This window comes from Etheostoma cragini, chromosome 6, assembly GCF_013103735.1.
Source record: "Etheostoma cragini isolate CJK2018 chromosome 6, CSU_Ecrag_1.0, whole genome shotgun sequence".
Taxonomy (NCBI): Eukaryota; Metazoa; Chordata; class Actinopteri; order Perciformes; family Percidae; genus Etheostoma; species Etheostoma cragini.
The window spans coordinates 21,385,685-21,409,242 of record NC_048412.1 but is presented as its reverse complement, the minus strand read 5'-3'; the positions used below and the strand labels follow the sequence as shown (position 1 = coordinate 21,409,242).

Here is a 23,558-nt window from a genome sequence, read left to right as displayed (position 1 = left end):
AGTTATTATCAGACAATATATCCTGAAACATCCAGTTATTATCAGACAATATATCCTGAAACATCCAGTTATTATCAGCCAGTATATGCTGAAACATCCAGTTATCACCAGACAATATATCCTGAATTTCACCTGACTGACGAATCTTTGACTAGTCTGCTGCTTCCTGCTTGATGTTCTAAGCCCCCAACGTCGCCTTGCAGGCAGCGCTGCGACCGTGACTTCAAGGCACCCAGCCATTGCCCGATCCTAGTAACTTCCAGGCAACGCTGCCTGGAAGGCAACGTTGAGGGCTCTACACCCCAAACACCGTCAACACTGACAGTAATGCAGCGCTATATGATAGACTTCGTCTTAGGTTTAACAACCTATGAAACTAATAATGAACAATATGAAACTAAAACAACAGAATAATGTTAATTAAGAATGGCTTTGGGACAAAAGGCAATTCAGAGGTGGGTAAACGCACTTTGGAGGTGGGTAAACGCCATTTCCGAATTTTAAGAGGTGCATAAACGGCGTTTACGTGCGTTTAGCCTCCACTACATCCCTGCTCCTAAGTCAGAAGGGTAAATCCATCATACAGAAAATATGGTGATGCTAGGAGCTCTATGGAAACATAAAAACAAACAAAAAAAACACCTTGCTACGGTGTGTCTCCATAAATTACCATCCCCTTAGGAGTGCAACCAGAATTTAGGAAGTCAATTGGCCCTGACATACAACAACCCTGCAGATTGACTTATGACATCCTGCTTTTATAACAGCTGGCTCTGCAAGAGGAAATCACATCATTCGTGCATAAACTGCTGAGCTTGTTGATGGCATTGGTACATTTTGGTACGAGAGGGACGACAAGCAGCAGGGGCAGAGAGGGGATTTTGGGATCGGTCTGCATCTACAATGGGCCGCATGCATCCCATACAGACTTCATGCACATCCAGGGTGGAGTGACAGAGGAAATATGCAAGCAAGCAAAGTATGATGCATCCAGGAAAAGGGAAATGACAAAAGGGGATATGACAAAGGGCATAGAACAGAAAGAGGGTGTAAAAGAAAATAGAGAAAAAGCACAGTAGAGGGTAAATAAATAAATTACTCTGTGTGTGTGTGTGTGTGTGTGTGTGTGTGTGTGTCGTGCATTGCAGTGTGAGTCAGCTCGGAGGAATTGGGCCTTTGGCAGGCCTCCCCTTTCTCTACAGCTGGGACGGAGTGTTCCGCTTGTCTGCTTCTCCCCCCCCCCCCTCCTGTGCAGGCCAAAACACGGTTTCATCACCACCTTTACAACTGCTACTGCTGCCGCTGCTGGAGGGGCAACAGGCTCTGATGTCTGACATGTGTGTATGTGGCTAAAAGATAAGCCGAAGAACATGAAATCTCACTGCCCGTACTTATACTTGCAGTGAGGCAACTCCACGATTATGCTCACTTGTTCGAGATGAAAGCATGCTTGATGTTAGGATGCAAAGGTGTGTGTAGCAAGCGTAAGAACAGAGAGTGTATGTGTGTGTGTTGGGGATAGTCATGAACTTCCAAATAAAAAGGCCAGCTTTGTGGAATGATTATAAGAGTCTCCAAGAATGGGCATGCAGACCTCTGCTGTTTAGAGGCAACCATCAATAGGTCCATTGTAAAAATCTAGCTGAATTATCTAAGCTTGGACAAATTCAATCAAAATACACACCTCATCACTCATACACTCTAAACATGGTGTTGAGGATTGCTTCACAGATGAGTAGTTTTCCGTCCTGCAGGGCCAATCTGAACTGCGGCACTATGTGACCTGAGGTGCATTCACCGAGTCCTGTGTGCCATACAACATTGCTCACTCTTCAACCGAGATCAAAGCAGTAGCATATTCCTTGCTCTGTTTGCACCAGAGTCCAGTTTACGTTCCGCTTCCAAAAATCAAGCAATGGGGAATGACTCATCAGCACTCAAAACAAAGACAAGTACCTAGTATCGGGCACAAGAGAGCAAGGCTTTAGGTTCCTCCAACTGATCTCAATTTTACTCTGAGGATGTGACCCCGACTTGGGTCTTAAGCCAAATGCACACTGGATACAGGCTGCTGGGGCCGGCTGAGAACTCTCGCACATGTGAGCGGAGACAGGATGACTTACTGGCAGGCTAAAATGACTGACCAGGTATAATAGGAGACTTTATTGGCCAGGCAAATGATGGACAAGACCAGATGAGAGAATGAGTTTCATCTTACCGTTTGTTCAGCACCATGTTTCCCAGCTTGAGGTCTCTGTGCACAATGTTTTTCTGCATGCAGAAAATAAAGTAGAGAGAACAAACGTTTGGTCAGATTGCGTCTACTGAATCATTTGTTATCAAAACAAAGAGCTTGTTTTCTTTAAACTAGCTCACGAGCATGGGAAATGAGTAATCAGAAAGGATGGGGAACTAACTAGCAATAAAGCAATGTTTCAGACAATTGACGAAAGCATTGTAGTATTTAAGCTCTCTTATATGGGAAAAAATAGAAAGTGTTTTTAATTCTATTTATTATTTCTTTTTTAGAAGAGAGCACTTTTTGTTAGAGTAGTGCACCAAACTCCATCCTCAACTCACCTTATGAAGGGCTTCCACCACACGCACCACATCGTAGAAGATGACAATGGCCTCGCGCTCGCTCAGTCGTTTCTCCTTTATAACGTAATGCTGGAGGTTTATTAGATCTGCTGTCTTGTCGGTGAAGTCATGAGCACACAGGCAGTCAAGCACAAGGCAGATCCGCTTCTTCATCTTGCGCACTTTGTTGGCATCCATGTCCTCCACTATTTCGTAGGCTCGATCCTTGGGAACAACAATAAAGAGAAGTGGGTGAGCAGCTAATTTCAGGAAGGCACTTACTTTGTAAGTGGACAAAGTAGTTGATGCGTTTTAGAGCCACTTTCCAACAGTGTCTAATCAATATAAGTTGAGGCATCCCTTAAACTGAATGGAGTTCCGAACTATGCCGGCTGATCAAGTGGATTCATTCAGCTTAGACTGCATGTTACCCATGAACAAGACACATTCACCACTTCATCCACACCGGATGATGGAGGACAAATAACAGAGGCCATTTCTTTTCATCCAACTACAGTCTTAGCAGAGTCACCAGTTCTTATTGATTTCTGTATCAGGTTGTCAGTTTTTTTTTTTTTTTAGATGCAGTCAGCACCTCTGAAAGCGTACATTATTAACTGGTTCTCTCACAGTGGAGATGCACCATAATATTCCAATCAATATTCTAGATGAACCAGAGTGCATAGCTCAATGTTGCTATTCTGAGAACACCGGCTGAGTGGCACAGACAGGAGAGAGAGAGAGAGATATAGATATAGAGAGATATAGATAGAGAGATAGATAGAGAGATAGATTATATATATATATATATATATATATATATATATATATATATATATATATATATATATATATATATATATATATATATATATATATATATATATAAAAAGAGAGAGAGAGAGAGAGAGAGAGAGAGAGAGAGAGAGAGGAGAGAGAGAGAGAGAAGATGGAATAATAAAGTTAGAGGAGGAGGCAGATGGGAAGACAGGTTACTTGCCCACACAGTGCGGACTAATACACCATTCACTAAAAGACACTTCTTTTTTTGGTCCATGATATTATCTATTTGACTGATGACATACTACGCACAGGTCAACAGACATGTAACTTAATTGCTGGTCTACCTGGAAGAGGCCATGGTGGTGAACCACCCCGTCCTGGTTGTGCAGCAGAGAAAGGAGGGAGTACTCTGTGTGTAGAAGCATCTTCCCCTGCCTCTCCTCCTGAGTCTCCCCTGCAGAGTCCACTCGCTCCTCAAGCGTAAGGATCTATCGTAACCACACACAAGAACAGAGCAAACAGGGGTCACAACACAGGAGTTGATACAGGATCAGACAGCGAAAGAGTGCTTTAACCATTTAGTGTGCAGCTCATCTTCTTAAAACTTTAAGGCTCTTGGGTCTACGCCATTTTTCCAAATATTTGTGATAATGCTTGTATAACCTCAGCCCTGTAATTCATCACTCAAATTATGAATATAATTTGTATCAGGACAACCTGGGATACCAGGATATGTATGCCACGGGGATTTCAAAATGATGTAAAATGGAAACGGAATCTCACATAAATATATTTAAATCATACAGAGAGCGACTTTTGAAAATTGTTTTCCCGTGTCCTGTTATCTATTTATTTAAACATTCTGGTTAACAACCCCCAGGACAAAGGGACCAAAGAACTGTGTTTTGTTTTTGAGAACTATGGACCAACTCAGCAGCTGAATGTGCCAGAACTTTCTGAAATTAAATGAAGGCAAAACTGAGGTGGCTGTTTTAGGGGCAAAAGAGGAATGATTAAAAGCCTGCGCTCAGCTTCATACATCAATGTTAAAAACAGACAAAGCCGGTAATCTTGGTGTAGTCATGGACTCTGACCTGATTTTTAACAGCCACATTGGAGCTGATTCAGAACGATGCTGCTCGATTCCTTACTAAGACCAAGAGAGTGGATCACATCACTCCAGTTCTGAAGTCCTTACACTAGCTTCCTGTGCCTCAAAGAATTAATTTCTAAGTACTTTTGCTAGTTTATAAATCACTAAAACGGTTTAGGGCCAAAATACATATCTGATATCCTACTACAAAGAAAAAACCTCTCTTAAATCAAGGCCGCAGACCTTTCTTTTTGATGTTGCCTTTCTTTAAATGGTTGTTCATTTATTTAATGTTTAATTTCTTATGCTGCACTGTAACTTTTATTCTTGTGTTTTATCGGTTTTTATTTTTAACTTTTTTTTTTAAACTGTTTTTGTGTAAAGCATTTTGAATTGCCCTGTTGCTGAAATATGCTATACAAATAAATCTGCCTACTGGCTAAGTAAGCTGCCTTTCTCCAGACACTTTGTGTCCATTTCCCTGCCAATAAGGCCATTGAAATATGTAAAAAAAAAAAAAAAACTATACATCTATGCTCACTAGGTGCATGCCTTACACAGCCATCCTAATGGGCAAATTCATGCCGTTATAATTGTTCCATATCAGCTGATGCCATCTTGGTTGGTTTCAATAATGCCTCAACGGTTCTTTTCCCAGTTATCATCTCACGGCCCATATTAGTTTTGATTGGCACGTCAGTTCTTGAGTTGCTGGAAATCTGTCCAAAGCAGGGGGCGACCAGATGTATCTGCCAGAGCCATTAAAACATGGGCTTGTAGATTTGTTTGGTTCCAAGGCAAGGTATAAGGGGTCTGCCGCTTTAAAACAGTGGCTAATACACCAATGTTAAGCAAACAAGCTGTGCAGCAGACACTGAGGCGCTGTAGTCACAGGTATGAAGCGAGGGTCAAGCAATGACTCACTACATGGTCGTGCGGGTTAAACATCGACATTGCAGGGGGACTATCTTCCTCCCTGCCTTTCACCCCCTTTCTATAGCCTCCTCCCATTTGTAACAGACATTGGATAGCCCCAATAAACAGATTGCCCGGCTGAAACAAGGGGCCATAAAATGAACACCAATAAAACGAAGGTCAAAGGTTCATGTGTCTGCTGGCACATCATAGGTTTGTTTTGAACGTTATGCTCACATTTTATTGAACCATGTGCTTTTTGTCAGCATGAAATAAACCCTCAAAATGTGCCAAACCCGACAGACTTACTTTGAGCTGATAGAAGTCATCAGTGCCGTCCTTTCTGGCCAGACACTGTACTATGCTGGGCACTGGTGAGTTGCCCAGGCGAGGCCCTGCAAGGATAAGAAAAGGAACAGCTGCATGACCAAAAGGCAGGCTACATGCCAGAGTGTGTGCTGTCACTTAAACTCATTAAAAGGCTGCATGTGCGCGTAACCATTAACACCCCTAGTGTAATGGTTTCCTTGGCACTTTGCACTGCAAATAGTGGAAGAGTTGTGACGTAGAAAACATACAAGTTTGAGAGTATGGAAGAGAGACATTTTCCAGAGGGAGGAAATAACCTTGCTGCAACTCATACTTAGACCTTTTTAGCCAATGTTAGGGGGATCAGCTAAATTCTTCACATTCTTATCTCAGGCGTGCATACACACAGACACCCCACGACTCACATTCACACACACACACACACACACACACACACAACACACAACACAAATACCTTTCCCCAATTTCCTGCACACTCAAGTTACACATGTTTACAAAATTGCACACTAGGGGCCAATCACACACACACACACACACACACAATTTCCATCCTTACCAAGGATGAAGGGCCCGGCTCTCTTGGCATTATTTCCGGATATCCCAGGACACTGTAGTTTGCTGGCCCTGCCTGATGTCTCTCCAGGCCCCCTTTCCGACGAGCGCCGCTTTGACATACTGGAGCTCTACAGGGGAATAAATCAGATTAGTACACTGGATAAAAACAGTAAAATTAAAGGGTAAATGCATACATGTGAGTGCAAGGACACAAACGCTCAAACCAATGACAAAAAATGCCACGAGTAAGCTGATACCAAACAATGGTTTCATAAATAGTCTGTTAAAAATAAAGACCTTACCCAGAGCTTTTTGCAATAGTACTACAGGCTGGAAAAGAGTGCGCGGATTAGTAAACAGAAGAGAAAGGAGGTAACCGTCAGTGCAGCTCCTCCCAGCCTATTTTAAATATCCCTCCCACACATTTACCAACAACTCAGTGTGAATGTGAGGCCATTACAGCTCCATTCAGAATGATGGCTGCTGGCGTTAAGGTTGACACCTCAGATTCAATCTCCCCAACAGGCAATGCTAATGTGCCACAATCTGCAATTTAAATGGCAATGCTGTCATGTAAACACATTGCACTAGCACAGAAGTCTTTAAACAAAAGCTTTGTTGCATCTCAGCAATGAACCCCAGCTCCATGTTTTCCTGATGCAGTGGACATGGGTTTAGAAAAATCCTTCCGCTTTTAATCTGTGCGTTTTATCTCAAAATCTGTACAGCCAGCTTATCAGCGCAGACCTTCCTCTGAAAGGACATGCGTGTTCTAACAAGGCTGAAACAAAAAAAATGCCAAGCCCTTACACTATGATAAGGAACTAGATTCACATGCCAGAAGAACCAGTGACAGTGTGACACATCACCATTACACATACTAACTTACACAGCAGATCTACCTCTCAGAATTCAGAGAGCAAGAGGTATGCTTTGTTTACTGATACTGAGTTCCTCTGTGATGAAACCTCATTTGTTTCCCGTAACAGGGAAGTAGTGCCTTGAACCAAGAGGAATGATTCACCCAGCTGTCGTCCAGAGTTTTCATTGGTGAGAAATGCTTAAATGCCCAGGAGATGATCCCAATATGAAAGAGTAGTGTGCCACCAGCCTCTGACATATGCACCACCATGTTAACTAAAAAAGAAAAAACTCATAGATGTTATGTCCACAAGTAAGGCACAAAGTGACATGTCTGAAGTAAAAATGTCCCAACTGATAGCTGTGGCGTGCATATTTCAGCAAACTTCACGAGAGAGGTGATTCAGACTAATAAATCCAAAGCAACTCATAAACTGCAAACTAGACAATGAGGGGAGGGCTGACACAGTCCAAATACATTTTATAATTTGTAACCAGTTTTGCAAGTGACACAAACTAGAGAAATTTTGAATGAAATAGACCATCTTCCTGTTTCAAACCTAATCGTGCGCCACTCGCCAGTTGGTGTTTTTGGGCAGAGAGGAGACAGGACAGTTGGCAGTCAGTACGGGCTAGTATGAATTCTCACTTCCATGAGGCTTTTTGTGATCCCAGACAGCAGACAGTGTCATCATCATGTCTCTCGCCCATCTGTCTCCATCTCCACTAGTCATCACCCACTGAGTCTGATGAGCTGAGGTTTTCTGACAGCATTTATGGCACAAGCAAGAGTGACACCAAGTCACGCTGCCAATAGGAAGAGACCATGTTACTCTTGAGAATGCAAGGCACAGCAATGGATAATCAGCTACTGCCGATCATGAGGCTGCTGGAAAGGATTTTTTTTTACCTTTTTCATCCAGTGACCAAAGTTGTCAGAATCAACAATGAACATGTTGCCTCCACTGCTGCCAGATTAAAATATTTTACATAGTTGGTTGATTGCTAGAAAGACTGCTAGATTGAGTAAAATAAGTACACAGAACCAAGCCAAACTAAACTAGGCATCTCATTGGTTGCCATTGCCATGATCTGTGATTGTACCTTGTATGCATTCCCTTTCCCTACAGTTACAGAGTAAAAACAAAACATTAATCTGTGCACCTTGGACTTACAGTGTGACACCAAACTGACGCAAGGACCCAAGGCCTGGAACCAAGGCCATTCATCTACCTACAAAACACCAGTCGTAGTGCTGTGGAGCCAACCCCTGACACATCTAAAAAGCAAAGGTCAATGCAACCAACTAATGCACACTGACCTAAATGACATCAGCGCAATGACAGCACACAACTATCCTTTTCTGACACTGCTGTGCCTCTCTGCACAGCCAGTGATCTGGCAAGCACTACTGCTTCTGCCTCTGACTGTACCAGAGGGAGGACAAGAACAGATACAGCCTCTGAATCATATCACACAAAAGGAGGAGAGACACGCTGCCAGTGCCCACGAGAAATGTGGGCTCCATAAATAGTATCTGAACAAAACAACCACGTAGGTGACTCCAGATCCACCCACCCAGGCTCCAAGCCACTTGTCTGGCTCTGCAAGAACAGCTTTAATGCAAACTCAAGGTATTAACAGGATGCATTAAGTAAGCATAGGGACACTTGAGCAGGTAGTAAACATAAGTTATGGATAACAAATCTGGAGCGATTATAAAGCCAGAGAGATAATATGATCCAAAAATCAATGAGTCTACAAATAGAGCAAACACAAAAGTCAGGACAAGTAAAGCAACTCGAAGGTCATAGAGGCTTTAACCCAGCTGCTGGAATTAAGTGTAAATCATTCATCTGAGCTCTTACACACTTCTAGCGCAATCCAGTCTACACCTTACTGCAGTTGTTGAATACATTATCGCCATAACAACGTCCTGGACCGCAAAGCAAGTCCGTGTACACAAGGTTACATTAGAAATCACAAGACGAAAATAATTACAAGTGCGACTGTCACACAGTGATTGATGCCATTTTGCGACCACAAGGTCTAGACATCGTTCAGTTCTGGCAGCAAGCAATATGAACGAGACGAGTCGGAGAGTAAAACTATGACGTTATGCCTCACAACTTGTGCAAAACCACCGCACAGACATCTTAGTTTGAATAACGTTAGCCAGGTGCTAATGTGTTTTACCCACAACAATTAGTTGACCACCTAGAGAAGTTTAAAACCACGCACACTAAATTGTATTATACGGCGTGCGTTATTGTAACGTTTAATGACTGAAGTGGTTATTTAAATAGACACAAACATACACATTATTTTACGATGTATATTTACGTAAGTTAGCATAAAGCCAAGCTTGGGGGCACTTACAAACTTAGTACGACAACAAAGCGGTCTGAATTATTCGGCTAAAGACGTTGCCACCGCTTCAGGCACGCCGGCTACTACACAAAGGGACACACAACACAACAAGGAGTTGGGCTTTCGGTGCAAAACACACAGAGCAGCCTTAAGCTTAGTGACGGCTACTTTAGCATGTAACGTTTTACTTATGTGACACAGATTTGGCGAGCGACGTTAGCTAACGTCAGGTCGGATTCTACAGAGCAGCCGGGAGGCCATTTAAACAAAGTAACGCTAGGTAATATTACAGCTGGCTAGCTATGCCAGAAGGCTAGACAGCAATGTAGTCACCACTTCGCTTACCTCGAGCCAAAACCGCCGGGTAAAGTCTGCGTTGTCTGCTTACAACATGGATATTTCTTGGGTAATCGCTGTGGTGGATGTGCGGAGCTTCTCGCTTGAACATGAGAGACCACAGAGGGTTGGTTTCGGGTTGTTTAGCCTCTGTTACCGAAATGAGCAATTAAGGAAAAGCCTCCGCGCTTCGCTGATCGCATCTTTCCACAGCGACAGCACCACCTGACAACGGAAATGACGCACACACTTATTTGATTGACAGCTGCAATCGACCAATGCCAACACATGTCTGTTTCTTCCTAGTAAATGGTTTCGTACTGATGATGAAATTCTTCGCAGAATAAAAGTTGTTGAAGAAACACATTAAATCATTGTCTGTACAGAGAAATTGAAATACATGAAACGACACCAATTGTGAATGTCAGTGTGGAAATATAATACTAGAGTTATTTATTGTGTCATGTGAATAAATGCACAGCCCACAAGGACTTCAAATGCCACCGGACATACCATTGTAGAACATTTGTCAGAACATGAACTTAAGTTAAACATTACATTGCAAACTAACACTAAGGAAAGCTCTACAAATAAAGTCTGTAAGGAAAAGCTTTTAAAACACATTTAAAAAAAATAAACATTCGCAGAAGAAGTCATGATGGAACATTTAATAAAATTCCTATGTTATAATAAATAATAACAAGCAATATGACAAAAAATAGACTTTATATTCAGTCCCACCTAAATCGCATAAACAGGCTATCTTCTCTCACATGCACCCTTTTCTTTTCAAGTTAATCATTATATTTCAATATTTCAGATTTTCGATATTTGAGACTCATACAATTTCTGGACCAATGCTACAATGCTAAATGTTGTATTCATTTACTCAGCAAGCATGACAGTGACAGTTAGTAATGCCTACCTGTGTTCCTAATTTAGACTCTCCCTTAACCCCACCCACAGCTACCAGTTTCAAATCAGTGGGCAGGTGTGATAGAAAGACAGGGGAACCTAAATGGCAGAAGCTTTTTTGTTTTGCGCTAGTCTTCCTACATTGACTCAGCAGAGCATATGCCCCTGGCCACATGAAACACTTGTCAGCCTGTGGCTTTACAGTGGCCTGCCCACAGTCTCCCAAGAGGAAACTGAATCATAACTCAAAATGCAAGGTCTGTGAGAGAAATATGTTTAGGTAGCTCTCAAGCACGTTTATTATTATTATCTGAAAATGTATTAGCAATCTTCACTGTGAAATGTTGTTTTCCAGTGAGTTTGGATGACTCAAGTGAACAGTCTTGCAGGATGACTTTGCTCTATGGTTTCTGTTTGTTTTACAGGGTTGTTTCCTCAGGGCACATAGTGTTTATTGCCTCTCCTTTGCCAATATCATTTGGAAGACATCTCCAAAATCCTCCACCCCTAGATTAATTCAGAGAAATGTCTCAGCATGTTTTGCCTGCATGGTATGCATCATGTTCGTTTGTGTGAGTGTGGTTGGCTGGGGGAGTGCAGACTATCACAGTCTCACTTTGGCCCGTCTGCAGGCAGACTGCACACATCTATCTTGCGCACAGATAGCTGTTGCTATAGCAATTCTTATTGTAGGTCTGTGCTGGAGGACAGGAGTCTAATTTGGGATTAAGTTCAAGCATACTGCTTTTAAGGTTCTGGTGTGGTAGTTCAATTTGTAAATAAAGATAAATATAACCAATCACTCATTTGTTGTTTTACATTTCAGTGAACCTTATTGCAAGTGAATTCATGGAGAGAAAAATAATTTTACATTTGTATCACATTTTCTTTTAAAAAAACGTGATTGCATAATAAAATACACTGTAGCAATGTGTAATCAGCTTGGGCCCACCACGTACAGTACATGTTAAAAAAGATCAAACAACTCCCCCTACTGTACATCCTTAAAACAACAAGCTGTTTCAAGGTTCATGCCATTATTAACACTCTATTGCATCAGTAACAAAGCCAATGATACATATTTTTCTATCTATTTATTAAAAATCCTTCATCACACATTCAACAATTTAACAACTGTAGCAATTTGTACCTTCCTATACACAGAACATTATACATTTAAATAAATAAAGTATGATCATATTTACATATTAGACATAACTTTTACTGAATTGCTCTATATATCATAATAAACTAATAAACTATAATAAACATAAACTGATATGAGCACATTCTTGGGCCATAGCTTAACACTAGAGACATCACAGGGTAGTGAAAAATGTCTTACAAGTTGCTCTCATACTGTTTAAAGGTAGTACAGTGTGATGCAAGATAAATATATTTCTCACCAAAATAAACATTTGAGGGATTTTTAATCACAATAGAAAGAGCACTTTGGTTTTCTGCAATTCCCCCATAATATCACAATTTGTTCATCAAAATAGAGCACTGTGTAACATGGAACTATGGACTATAAACAATCAAATCAAACTAAAACATAGATGTATTGACATTTAAGATAAATTACATTGTGTAAAATTAAAGGAATGTGTATTTTGTGGATATAGCAGCAAAGTCTGACTCTGATTGAACAAATGCATCATGATACGAACAGATGTTTTGGTATTACCACATACGCTAATATACAGTATGCCCACTGTATATTTTGATGCACTGAAACTCTTTTTTTTCCAAACATGCCATTACACCTTAAAGCTTGGCTCACCACTTTCTTTGTTGTTGACTATGCAAATTTGCAATTGGTCATTTGACAACCAGTTGAAACACCTGCACACATCTCCATTTTAAAATCATCCAAATAAGGTTTTCTGATGGCATGTCAGGTTGCTGCAGTGTGTACGCAGCTACAGACAGACGCCTGGTCTACAGTAAAAACAGACATTGACGATGCATTGTGCCCCACCCAATGTGCATTTTTGTCAGGGTGACCATGTCACAGCCCGTCCATCATGGCCAGAAGGTCGTCTCCTTTACTGCTGGAACTGGGAGATTGATCTCCAGACTCTGTGAACTCCCCCATGATCTTGGCCAGCTCTGCATTGACTTGCTGGTCCTGAAAGACAATTTTATCCACCAATCACAGTGCAAGAGTCGTCATCATAAAGACTTATGCCCCATTACATTCTATCCTGTCAGACTGGCAAAGCCTCACATCTCTGATCCTTGACTGGAAAAGCCCAAGTCCTATCATGGGGGTTCCTTATCAATAGTAAAAGATAGTAGACTTGTTGTAAGCTGACAGATTGGGCCTGTGCTGGCTACAATATTTTTCCTTTTTTGCCTGACCCTGAAAAACGTCTTAAAGATAAAAGCCCTCGGGCACCCAGATAGCTCAGTTGGTAGAGTGGGTGCCCATGTGTAGAGGTTTACTCCTCGAAGCAGCCGGCCCAGGTTCAAATCCAGCCTGCGGCCCTTTGCTGCATGTCACTCCCCCTCTCTCCCCTTTCACACCTTCAGCTGTCCTGTCCATCAAAGGCCTAAAATGCCCCAAAAAAAAAATAAGATAAAAGCCCTCGAGTCGGGCAGATCTGTGATAGGTCCTGCCCACGCCGTGAGCTGTGCCGGGTGCTATGTCAGTTTTTTAACATGTTTGATTTCATCACAGTCAAAAACAAATGCACTTTCAAGATGAGTCTGAGATGGGAGGAGAGCGGTGTCCAATCAGAGGGAAGCAGACAGCCCAAAGCAAAACAAAAATCATAGCTACAAAAAAAGGGTGAATCTGGGGACTAGCGTTCGGCAGATTAAGTGGACACAAGGGATGGGAGAGGGGGCTTAATGAAGTGGCCCCATGAAGCTCCATTACAGACGGATATAAACAATTCCAATGAGTGACTTTTTGTTTGTCTCTAATGTCCACATGAGTCCAGTCAGGGACAATAAATGTCTTCTGTTTCAAGAAGCACAGCAACTCTGAGATTTTCACAGTCTTGTACTCTGCAATTGCCCTTAGATGACAGATAGCTGACAATATGATCAGACTTTTTGTCACTGTATAAGACTTAAAGTTGACATTTTCAGTAAACAAATACTGGACTGGCTTTACCTTTGTTGCTTGGATGTTAATAACTCCATATGAAAGGTCACCTGGTCTTGATATCAATGCCTCTCTGTAATAAAAGTCCCAATGTTAGTTTTGAGCGATTAAATCAAGTTAAATAGTTTAATTCAAAGTGCTCATATTATGCTTTTTGGCTTTTCCCCTGTTTTGTGCACATTATAGATTCACAAAGTGAAAAAATCCACCCCAAAGTCAGTCTGCAACAGAAAACTCTGTTCACAAACTGCTCCAAACTCAGCTCTATTGTAGTCCGGCCTTTACTTCCGTGATGACTGTGTAACCACTAGGGCTGGGACGTTACATCGACATAGTCAAAGTCATTGATCACGTAAATAATTACACAAATAATTCACTAGTTGCATCGTTGCGTCACGTCCAAAAATAACATGGCTTCCTCGGCAACAGCACAAGTTCGGAGTCCTTGCCACAACATCTTGAGAAAAAAGCTCGTACATGATCTTCTCAAGTTTGGGAGTATTTCGTTCTTAATGCCAACAACAATGTGGGAGTCTGTAGACTTTGCAAAATTAACCCTGAGTCAGGAATACAGCAGCATAACACCAAAAGTTTTGCTCATCTATGCCTCCAGCTTCTCCGATAGCTCAAGCATATACAGTATGTCCAGCACTGACTTGAGTGTGAGGTAAACTGTGCTGTGCTCCCTATCCGTAGCACTGTCTTCAATAATTAAGCAACCAGGCCAGATTCTTTCAGATATCTCACGAGTCTTTATAACGTCAGGTATAACGGCCCACGTATTAAAAAACTCTCGGGTTTAAAACAGGCTTGGGCTCATAATTGCCTTAGAAAAGGAGAGAATTTTTTTTCGTTTTTATTTTTGTTTTTATTGTTCAGTGTTTTATTTGTGTGTCCTCCCGAGAGTGCCTTGAAATGTCAATTTGTTTTATTGTTGGATTTATTTGATACATCTGAGTTCATATGTTGCTAAAATTGAACTTTTTTTTACTGTAGGATTAAAGGGAGAGGAGCTTGGACGTTAAAGGTCCCACAACGTGTTGTTTTTTGGATGCTTTTATATACTGTGGACCTTAGTGGTCCCCTTATACCATATCTGACGTGTCTTTCCTTAAATTCAGCCTTGGTGCAGAATTACAGCCACTAGAGCCAGTCCCACAATGAGCTTTCCTTAGTGTGTGCCATTTGTGAGTCTGTAGCTTTTGAGGAGGTGAGAGGGGGGGGTAAGGTGGAGGCTCGGGGTGGAGCCTTGACCAACTGTCACTTTTTTAGTTTAAAAGCCATGATGTCTCTCTCTTTCTCATGGGTGGGCCAGATTTTCTGGGCGGGCAAAGCAGAGAAAGGGGAGGTAACCTTGTTCCTCATGACCTCATAAGGAGTAAGATTTCAGATCGGCCCATCGGAGCTTTCATTTCCTCAAATACAGAGCCGGATCCCCAGGGCTCGGTATACACCTATCACTATTTCTAGACATTGGAGGACCATAGGCAGGCTGGGGCAACTCAAATTAATGTTAAATAAAACCTCATAATGTGAAATCGTCATGCCATGGGACTTTTAAACAATAAACAAATATTTTACCTGCTACTGTAAAAAAAAAAAAGAAGCAAATCCAGGCTACTCTTGTTGCACTTGCTCGGTTTACTTTAAGTTTTTATTTTTGTATTCCTCCTGAAAAGTGACTTTATTTTGTTGTTGGATTGATAGCCTATATCTGGCTATAGGTTGCACTACAAATTCCTTTTACTTGTACAGTTCAGTGTTACAATTTTAATAAATAGAGATTTGAACATTATTGAAATTTGTTTTGTGTAAATTGTGAATAATTAAGCAATGGGAATATAATCACTAATTGAAAAATGAATTGTTAGATTATTCAAAAAATTAATCGTTAGATTAATCAAAACATTAATCATTAGATTTGTCAACTAACTGAAATAAAAAAAGAAATCGCTAGATTAATAGTAGATTAAATAATCATTTGGGACAGTCTTGTTTGTAACAAACGTAATAATGCTCACCTAAATGGTAGCATGGCACGCCCTAAAACTCCTTCTGACTGGCTGGTAGCAGTAACACCACGATAAGGTGATGGTTCCCGGAGAGGACAAAAATATGGTGTTTTTTGAAAATTAAACCATGTAAACCTATTCTTATATAACCTCTAAATACATCAATGAACCGGAAAATGAGCATAATATGGGCACTTTAAGTAGAGGTTTCATTTTATCAAGTTCCATACAACAAATTGCCAATAGACAAAAAAATAAATAAAAAAAGGGGACTCACTCTTCCTCCTCATCGGTATTGAAGAGGTTGACCCGGAAGCTGTTGTCTGCATTTCCTGATTTCGGAACGTCTAGCCCTCCCATTAACTTGGCCAACAGATTTAGCTCCTCTTTGGCCAGAGGGTTGGGAGCAGTGTTGACCTGTTGACACACAACGGCTTGTTTATTTCAGTATATTTGTAGTGAAATTGTTGTCTGCAAGATCCTGCTACTGATGTTTATGCACCAGGAAGTATGGTTCTGGACCAGGGTCACTTCACCAAGTCCCCGCTAATGTAATGTATTGTATCACAGTAAGATTTAAATTATGTCAAAACCAGTCTTAAAAATTTAACTTGTGTGCATGAAATTCATAAACATTGTGTACATTAATAAAAATCATTCATGTTCACAGGGCTGACAGTTAAACGGTTTCACCTTAGTGTGCTGAGCAGAATTTTTAGATGTTCCCGACATGTGTGTTTCCACTGGGCGGCTTACACTGTACCTGGATGAAAAAGAGAGAATGACCACTTCAATGCAACAATGTGCGGGGGGGTGATGTTTCTACTCAGACAATAGGCTTAATACGTTTTACTGACTGTGGGCATGCCCCGGGGAATAAATCCTCTTTAGGTTATTTACGCAGTAATTTAATGAAATTGTGTGACATCAAACCACATAAGTTTATACACCTGGGACTCTGAAGCGTTGTCAAGACTACACCATAAAGTTCCGTTACCTCTGACTTAGTACTTCTAAATATCTCATGACCTGGATAACAGAAAATCATCATCAATCCACTGCCATTGCATAAATACAGTACCACCAAGTCATGTTATATCTTTTGTACTTTGCAGTGTCTTACATGTTTGTGCCGAGTTTGGTGACCCTGTCTCTAAATATCTCGAAAGATCCTTCCCGGAGAGCCGCGGTATAGTTTCCTCCATTATTGAACTGCAGCCTGGTCACCTCTTCACCAGTACAGCTAAACATCCTGAAATAATCAGATACATAAACACAAAATATTATGGACAAACATGCTTTCAATAATTAATGCATGCACAGCAATTTCTTTTGAATTTCTTTCCTGTGATGAAAGGACTTTAACACTGTTGAAGCTCAGATGTTCTACATTTCCTCAATGTACTAAATGTTTCACTTTGCACATACAATCCTTGAGTAATTTGATCCAAGCTCAACATACAATGCATCTAAAATTAGAATGTAAACACTTCAACAAAACCTCTGTAATGCTATTAGCTACAGATAGGCCTACTTAACGTAAGATTACACGGTCTGTGTAAGATCAGCAAGCATATGAAAGACAAAAAGGCAAACATTACAGATCATTGAACAGGCTCAAAGGTATGTTTTGATATCCAAGCCACCTTTTTAAATTTCAATCACATCCATCATTCTTTAAAGTGAAGATTGTCTAGGTCTGAGTGAAAACAGCTGTATACAGTGGTACCTTATCAAGCCAGGGACTTGTGTTCCATAAGGCACAGGACCACTGGTGGGAAGCACAAAACGCCCATTGGAGTTCTGCACTTTATCCTTGAGGAAAATAGAAACCTAGCAGAGAGTAAAAACACAGCAACAGGCTTGTGAGGAAAATAAAACACTAACAAAAGACAATATAATATTATTGAGTGTATTCTCTCTCAATGATTTCATTTGCCAACATAATGCACTTACTCTTATATGCATGTCTTGGAAGAAGATAAGAAGAGTTTGTCTGATCAGCTGGAATTCCCCACTACACAAGGTTGTATACATCTAAAAGAAAGAAAATGTAAAATTACTTGGAAAAAAACAATGAAAAATGTAACTACACACAGAATGTTTCTACATTTTTTCTTTCTCAATGTTAAACATTATCCCGTTTAACCTAACCATACAATAACAAGCAATGTTAAAGGTCCAGTGTGTAACGTGTTAAGTTGTTCATTATTAAAATTGGTGCTGCCCATTCACAAACTTGTCCTTTTTCATGAATATTCACCACCACCATCAATTCCAAGTATTCTTATTGGCTTGAAATTTTACATTTCCATTAGCATGAACTGGGGTAGACAATGCACCATCTTGAAATACGTTAGCCAATAAGGCATATACTGGATATACTGCTCCGCCTTTCCCGTTTTTGCCGTCACAAGATAAACTCACAGGTGCTGCTAATCTGCCTAGCAGGGGGCTGGCAGTAGCTCAGTCCATAGGGTGTTGGGTTGGGAACCGGAGGGTTGGACTGACCAAAGTACGGAGTGTAGACTAGAGATTCCACTTCATTTTCTGGGTGCTCTCTCTTCACCGTTACCCCCCCCCCAGCACTAAGGGCGCTGGTCCAGCACTGTACTTTTGAGCATGTGTGCGTATTTAGGCCCGTGTAGTGATTACTAACAAAGAAAAACATTTCCTGTGGATCAGTGAAACTGAAACTGAGACTGGGGATCAATGACCAGTATAAATTCAAGAGTAACATTTCTTGTTCTTAGCCCAGAAACAAAAGGATATTGAAAAGAGCAAAATGACCGTCTTTTTGAAGCATGAAGGCTACCGTACCAGTAACTTGTACTTAGAACTGCGTGGCGCGACAGAGTTAATTGCGATAAATGATCTCAACGCTAGATGGGAAACACATTTTGGACCTTTAAAAAACTATTGCTGCTGACACTTGAATGTGTGCTGTCATATTGTAGCTCAATGTATGTGATAATAATCCAAATGGTTTGTAATTATTATTAATTGTAATGTTAATGTAACAACAAGCCATGTGAAATGTCGCTACACACTCTAGTCCATAAGAAATGTGAGGAGAGTAGAGAGAAGTCACACATGCCACACCTCTATGAGCTGTTGGTACGTTTCATCAACTTGGCTGAGAATGCTGGGAGTGTCTTTCACAAAGTCTTTGATTGCATCCATGTGGTTAAAGGAGATGAGGAGGATGTCTTTAGGTCGAGGACAGAGAAGCACCTGGTACTTGAAAGCCATGGTCATCAAGTCATAGAGCTGTGAAGGACACACATGCATGACTTCAAAGCAAAATAAAATCTAATTTTATTGTTGTATAATAAACAGCAGAGGGAGACACATAGAGCAAAACACTCATGTTTGATATGAATCGCTTCATACTTGGGAATTACTGTTGTAAGTCAACTAAATGAGCCAATATGTACACAGTTGTTATATAGATATAAGGATTAATATATGTGTAGATGTATCTAATGTGGCTCTGAAGCAGGCTTGACTCTAAAATACTAATATAGTAGTCTGTATACTGAGGAACTGGCACACTGTGCATGATACAACATGGTATAAAGCTGTACAGGAGGGCTATGTCTGTATACATTGGACTTACCTTGTCCATGCTCGCCTGATTGAGTCTCATTATTGAGGCGTGGGCCAGCCTGTCGAACACAGTCCGCAGGGCTTTTTTGGAGTAAAGTTCTTGTGGCTTGAAAAGCTCTTCTAGGAACTTTTTGTTGAACATGGTGGTGATGATGTCATTCATAACTAGTCAAGCAAACAGTACAACAGAAAAGTCCCCAAACAGTTATAAGAGGTTAGACAAATATCCTTTCCACACTGTAGGCTCAGAAGCAGGCAGCAGTCTATACTACATGTTGGCCAAAACCATTTCACCCTATATCCAAACGGCACTAATCAAGCAGCAGAGTTGAAAGCCATCAGCATATGTCCTACTTGGTAGCAGGGCAATTGCCAGGTTTAAATTTTTCATTTACTGTAACTAACTTCCATCAATTATTGTTGCAATTGGCAAAAGTGATCACAATCACTATCGTGACTGTAAGAAGTCAAACCTATTGTTACCATATGGTAACTTCACTTTTTGTCAAAATATTCGACAAGCTTTTTATTGGTTCAAGAGTGAGGCAAATATTTGCTTAACACAGTAAGGCTAATAGCATGGTCTGTAGTGCTACTTACACATACGAATGCCAAATTTTAACTACAAAAAAAGGAGCTGTGAAAAAAGCAGAGTGGGGACTGAGTGTGGGGTTCCCGGATTAACTTATTGATATGTGCAGAATAAAGAGCAATGCATTCGTTTTTTGTTTTAGGTAAGAGACAATTCTCTGTAGTGATCTTATGATATCTTATCTCATACAGCCATGTTGCAGAGGAAAGAGCTGTGGCAGACTAGCTACTAATGCATCAGTGCATATTGCTGAAGCTCTGTAATACCTCTCCTTCTGTCATCCTCTATCCAGCCAGCTATTGTGGAAACGTTATAATTTAAAAGGAGATAAATGAAAAGATGTTCTGAAAACCAGATTGAATTGAATGGCAAATGACTTAAAGCTTGACCAATGTTGTTGTACACATACAGTATATATCACAACAACAACTGTTTTACATCTATGGTTGAATGCTAACGTTACATTTGAATGATACAAATCTATATAGTTGAACAGCAGTTTCTCGTTATTTTCTGACAATGGAGCATTGGGAATTAGCTAAAAATTTTGATTTGCTCTGGGATTATTAGTGCCCCATGCAACATTAACTCCATTATGATTTTATCAAAATATGCGAGTTTACTAAAGACAACCAGTTGAATAATTAATTAAACTCTAATGTTGGCTTTGTAGTGACATTCTATGAATCGCTGAACATATTCTAAATTCCTCAACTACTAAAGGGACTAACCGAATGAAAGTCATGTGCAGTTATCACAGTTACTGCAGGGTGACATTTGTGTTGTCATACGGATAGCTGCTAAACTAGCTAGCTACCTTTCTTGGCTTTGTCAGCAGGGATATTCTGAGCTCGAAGCCGCTGGTCCAGGATGTACAGCATTTCTCCGCCAAGGTTGATGAATAGCAGAGGCAGAGTTCTTGAAGACATGACGGTATTTGGAGGGTTGAATGTCGCTAGGTAGCTCTCGATTGTAGCTAGCTAGCTCGAATGTTTGCTGGTTGGGCGCGGGGGGGGGGGGGGGGGGGGGGGGGGGGTCTGTCTGTTTGGTAAAGCCTCTTCTGGTTGCCAGGCCACGAAGCAAACAGCCAATCAGCGTGTTGTGCGTTATGACGTACACAAAAGCAGATGAGTCAGGCTCGTACTTTCATTTCAGCTTGACTTTGTGCCCCAGTGCACATGCAATTGAATCCCATTTTTACAGATTAGACTTTAATATAATAAAATAAAGGTACACACTCAATGAATTTATCCATTGTGTTTACACCATGTCCAAATAAACCCTTAACCAGTATTATTAGTGTACGTGGCTCCAAACCCTTCTGTTAAATGTACTTGATCATGTTGTGAGTGTATGACAAATGCAGTTTATTTACAGTAATGCAGACCAGTAGGCTACTAGCACTTTTTCAACATTTGAATTGCATAATTAACAAGCTTCTTATTCAAAAGCTATGCCCGCTACAGGAATGAACAAATTACTCATATAATAATAATAGCTGGACATCATTAAAAAACAACAACTGTGGACCAGAATCCTTTAAGCCTTCTTAAGATGAAATGTCTCCATTTCTGATGCGGATTTCTCGCGCCATCCTGCACATCTCACACAATCCGCAGAAAAAGGTCATCAAGGCATCATTGGTTATTGTCCCCTGTGGTTAAAAATATTGCAACAAAATCACAACATGAAACACCAACCCCCTATGAAGAAATGTACCACAGTTCACATTTCTCAATTTCAAAGAACACCCAACATTTCCTATGTTTGTGAAATTTGACTTTCAAAAGAGCCAGTTTCTTAAAAAGAGGTCAATCTCTGCCTGTATAATACTTACAGAACCACTCAAAAAAAAACACCACCATGGGTCTTTCAGCAAATCTAGAGTATACAATAATTATATTTGTAACTTACCTGAATACCATAAGTCAGTCTCATGTGAGTCCTAATGGCCGTGGAGCCTCCGGGCACACAACCCAAGCAGCAGTTTTCTCCATACTTATTTGCTGTGTAGCAGCTCAATATAAGTGGACAGAAGCAACCAAGAGCACCTGCACAATAGAAGTGTATTTCATTGTCAACATTTGTAAGATAAAAATCATGAAAATGTGCCTCCACGGACAAAAATTGTAAAATTTAAGCATCTTGAATGGTACTCACAGACAAACAAGTCACTGCAGCAGGAGCACAGGCCCGTGCTCCATTCTCCTGTTTGGACATTTGTCCCATAGCTGCCTGCACCTGGTTGATGGGTGACCACTGGGTTCGACATTGTTGGATTACTGGATCTGCTTTTGATTTAGCTGCCTACTTGAGAACACATTCAGCTGTTAGCACTGGAATGGAACAAAGGCGCAGTTTGTTGCAGGTGGAAAAGCTGGAGGAGAAATGACCTACATCAGTCTTTCTGTGTGCCACAATTGTTTTCACATCTGTGCATAAGAACTGACATGTGATACAATTCATTTCCAGAGTATAAAATATCATAGTATGACTTTTCATGGAATAATTAGAGTTCTAGGTAAATTTATTTAAGTGCTTTCCATTATAGAATAACTATATGACAAAAATGTGTTATTCCAACTTATTGCATTCATATTAATAATAATAATTCATTACATTTATAGAGCGTTTATCATAGACACTCAACGCGCTACATGAATCCCTCACAAAGCATGTAATGTATCAACAAATGTTAGCTTTTGTGAAATACACTCAAAAATATTTATAAAAAAATCCTCAACTTAGTCAGTTTGTTAAAAAAAAACTCATTTGAAAACCTAAGTTGAAAAATTGCTACCTGAAAAATATACTATTAATTTGAAATGTTACTCAACCTGAAGTACAAACAAACAAGTCAAAAGGAGTCTTTTGTGAAGGCACAAACTTAAAGAACAAAATATGAGATAAAATAAATGTAATAGAAAAAATTAAATATAAAGTTAATTTACTGCGAGTGGAAAGGGAGATGTCACTTACCAGAAGAGTCTGTAAGTGTGCACTCCTCCTGAACAAACTGACTAACTGCCCACCACACAGGAAGTTGTGACGAGCTTGAGCTGTGAAATACTGGTTGGCCAACAAACCGCTGTTTCTGAAGATGACAAAGATCTGTAGTTATTGACTGATAAACTCAGACTATTAACAAGAACTGCTGCTTTGCTTTAAGGCGGATAGTGTGTATAATCACAAACAGGTACAGATTGCTGGAACACGTACTGAGAAGTGAAGCCTTCCAATTAAATGGTTTTTCAATCTCACATTAGATCAGCAAAGTATGAAGAATTCACACAGTTGTCTAAACTTTTCAGAACATGCATTAACATAACACCCACAAATGCATAGTCCCTGTTAGCTTGAGGTTTTAACCAACCAACACATCATCACCACCAGTTTGCAAAAAGAAGGCATGGCTGTACTCAAGATAGGAACCAGTACAATATTACATGCAGCTGCAAAAACTTACTTACTTATTGACTAAAACCCCTGAGG

The 23,558-nt window shown here is 40.5% G+C and overlaps 3 protein-coding genes across 8 annotated transcripts in view; all 3 read right to left on the bottom strand.

Annotated features, from left to right (window-relative positions):
* Positions 1-10,079, bottom strand: part of stk40 (serine/threonine kinase 40) — a 19,432-nt gene extending 9,353 nt beyond the window's left edge. Inside the window, exons 1-6 of the mRNA XM_034873918.1 lie at positions 9,833-10,079; positions 6,258-6,384; positions 5,681-5,766; positions 3,708-3,851; positions 2,581-2,805; positions 2,219-2,271 (exon numbers count right to left, since the gene is read on the bottom strand). Of these exons, the coding sequence (XP_034729809.1) occupies positions 2,219-2,271; positions 2,581-2,805; positions 3,708-3,851; positions 5,681-5,766; positions 6,258-6,375 (626 nt within the window). The 5' untranslated portion in view covers positions 6,376-6,384; positions 9,833-10,079. The remainder of the gene's footprint in view (positions 1-2,218; positions 2,272-2,580; positions 2,806-3,707; positions 3,852-5,680; positions 5,767-6,257; positions 6,385-9,832) is intronic.
* Positions 10,080-11,813: 1,734 nt separating this feature from the next.
* On the bottom strand, positions 11,814-21,159 carry oscp1b (organic solute carrier partner 1b). Of its 5 annotated transcripts, XM_034873915.1 has the most exons (12): positions 20,884-21,102; positions 20,333-20,362; positions 19,485-19,639; positions 18,968-19,135; positions 17,822-17,902; positions 17,595-17,698; positions 16,989-17,117; positions 16,559-16,628; positions 16,143-16,282; positions 13,863-13,926; positions 12,757-12,869; positions 11,814-12,692 (listed from the first exon to the last, which is right to left on the bottom strand). In XM_034873915.1, exons 1-12 carry the CDS (start codon positions 20,993-20,995, stop codon positions 12,680-12,682), a joined length of 1,179 nt encoding a protein of 392 aa, XP_034729806.1. In that variant the 5' UTR covers positions 20,996-21,102; the 3' UTR covers positions 11,814-12,679. The 5 variants fall into 5 exon arrangements, with proteins under 5 accessions (XP_034729806.1, XP_034729807.1, XP_034729808.1 ...); XM_034873916.1 differs by having other exon boundaries at positions 11,814-12,869; XM_034873917.1 differs by lacking the exon at positions 20,333-20,362 and having other exon boundaries at positions 11,814-12,869; positions 20,884-21,158.
* A 210-nt stretch (positions 21,160-21,369) lies between these two features.
* Positions 21,370-23,358, bottom strand: LOC117946085 (cornifelin-like). Of its 2 annotated transcripts, none has more exons than XM_034873928.1 (4): positions 23,046-23,358; positions 22,227-22,373; positions 21,981-22,117; positions 21,370-21,720 (listed from the first exon to the last, which is right to left on the bottom strand). In XM_034873928.1, the coding sequence occupies exons 2-4, from the start codon at positions 22,336-22,338 to the stop codon at positions 21,616-21,618; spliced, it is 354 nt and encodes a 117-aa protein (XP_034729819.1). In that variant the 5' UTR covers positions 22,339-22,373; positions 23,046-23,358; the 3' UTR covers positions 21,370-21,615. The 2 variants fall into 2 exon arrangements, with proteins under 2 accessions (XP_034729819.1, XP_034729821.1); XM_034873930.1 differs by having other exon boundaries at positions 22,227-22,369.
* Between the last annotated feature and the right edge of the window lie 200 nt (positions 23,359-23,558).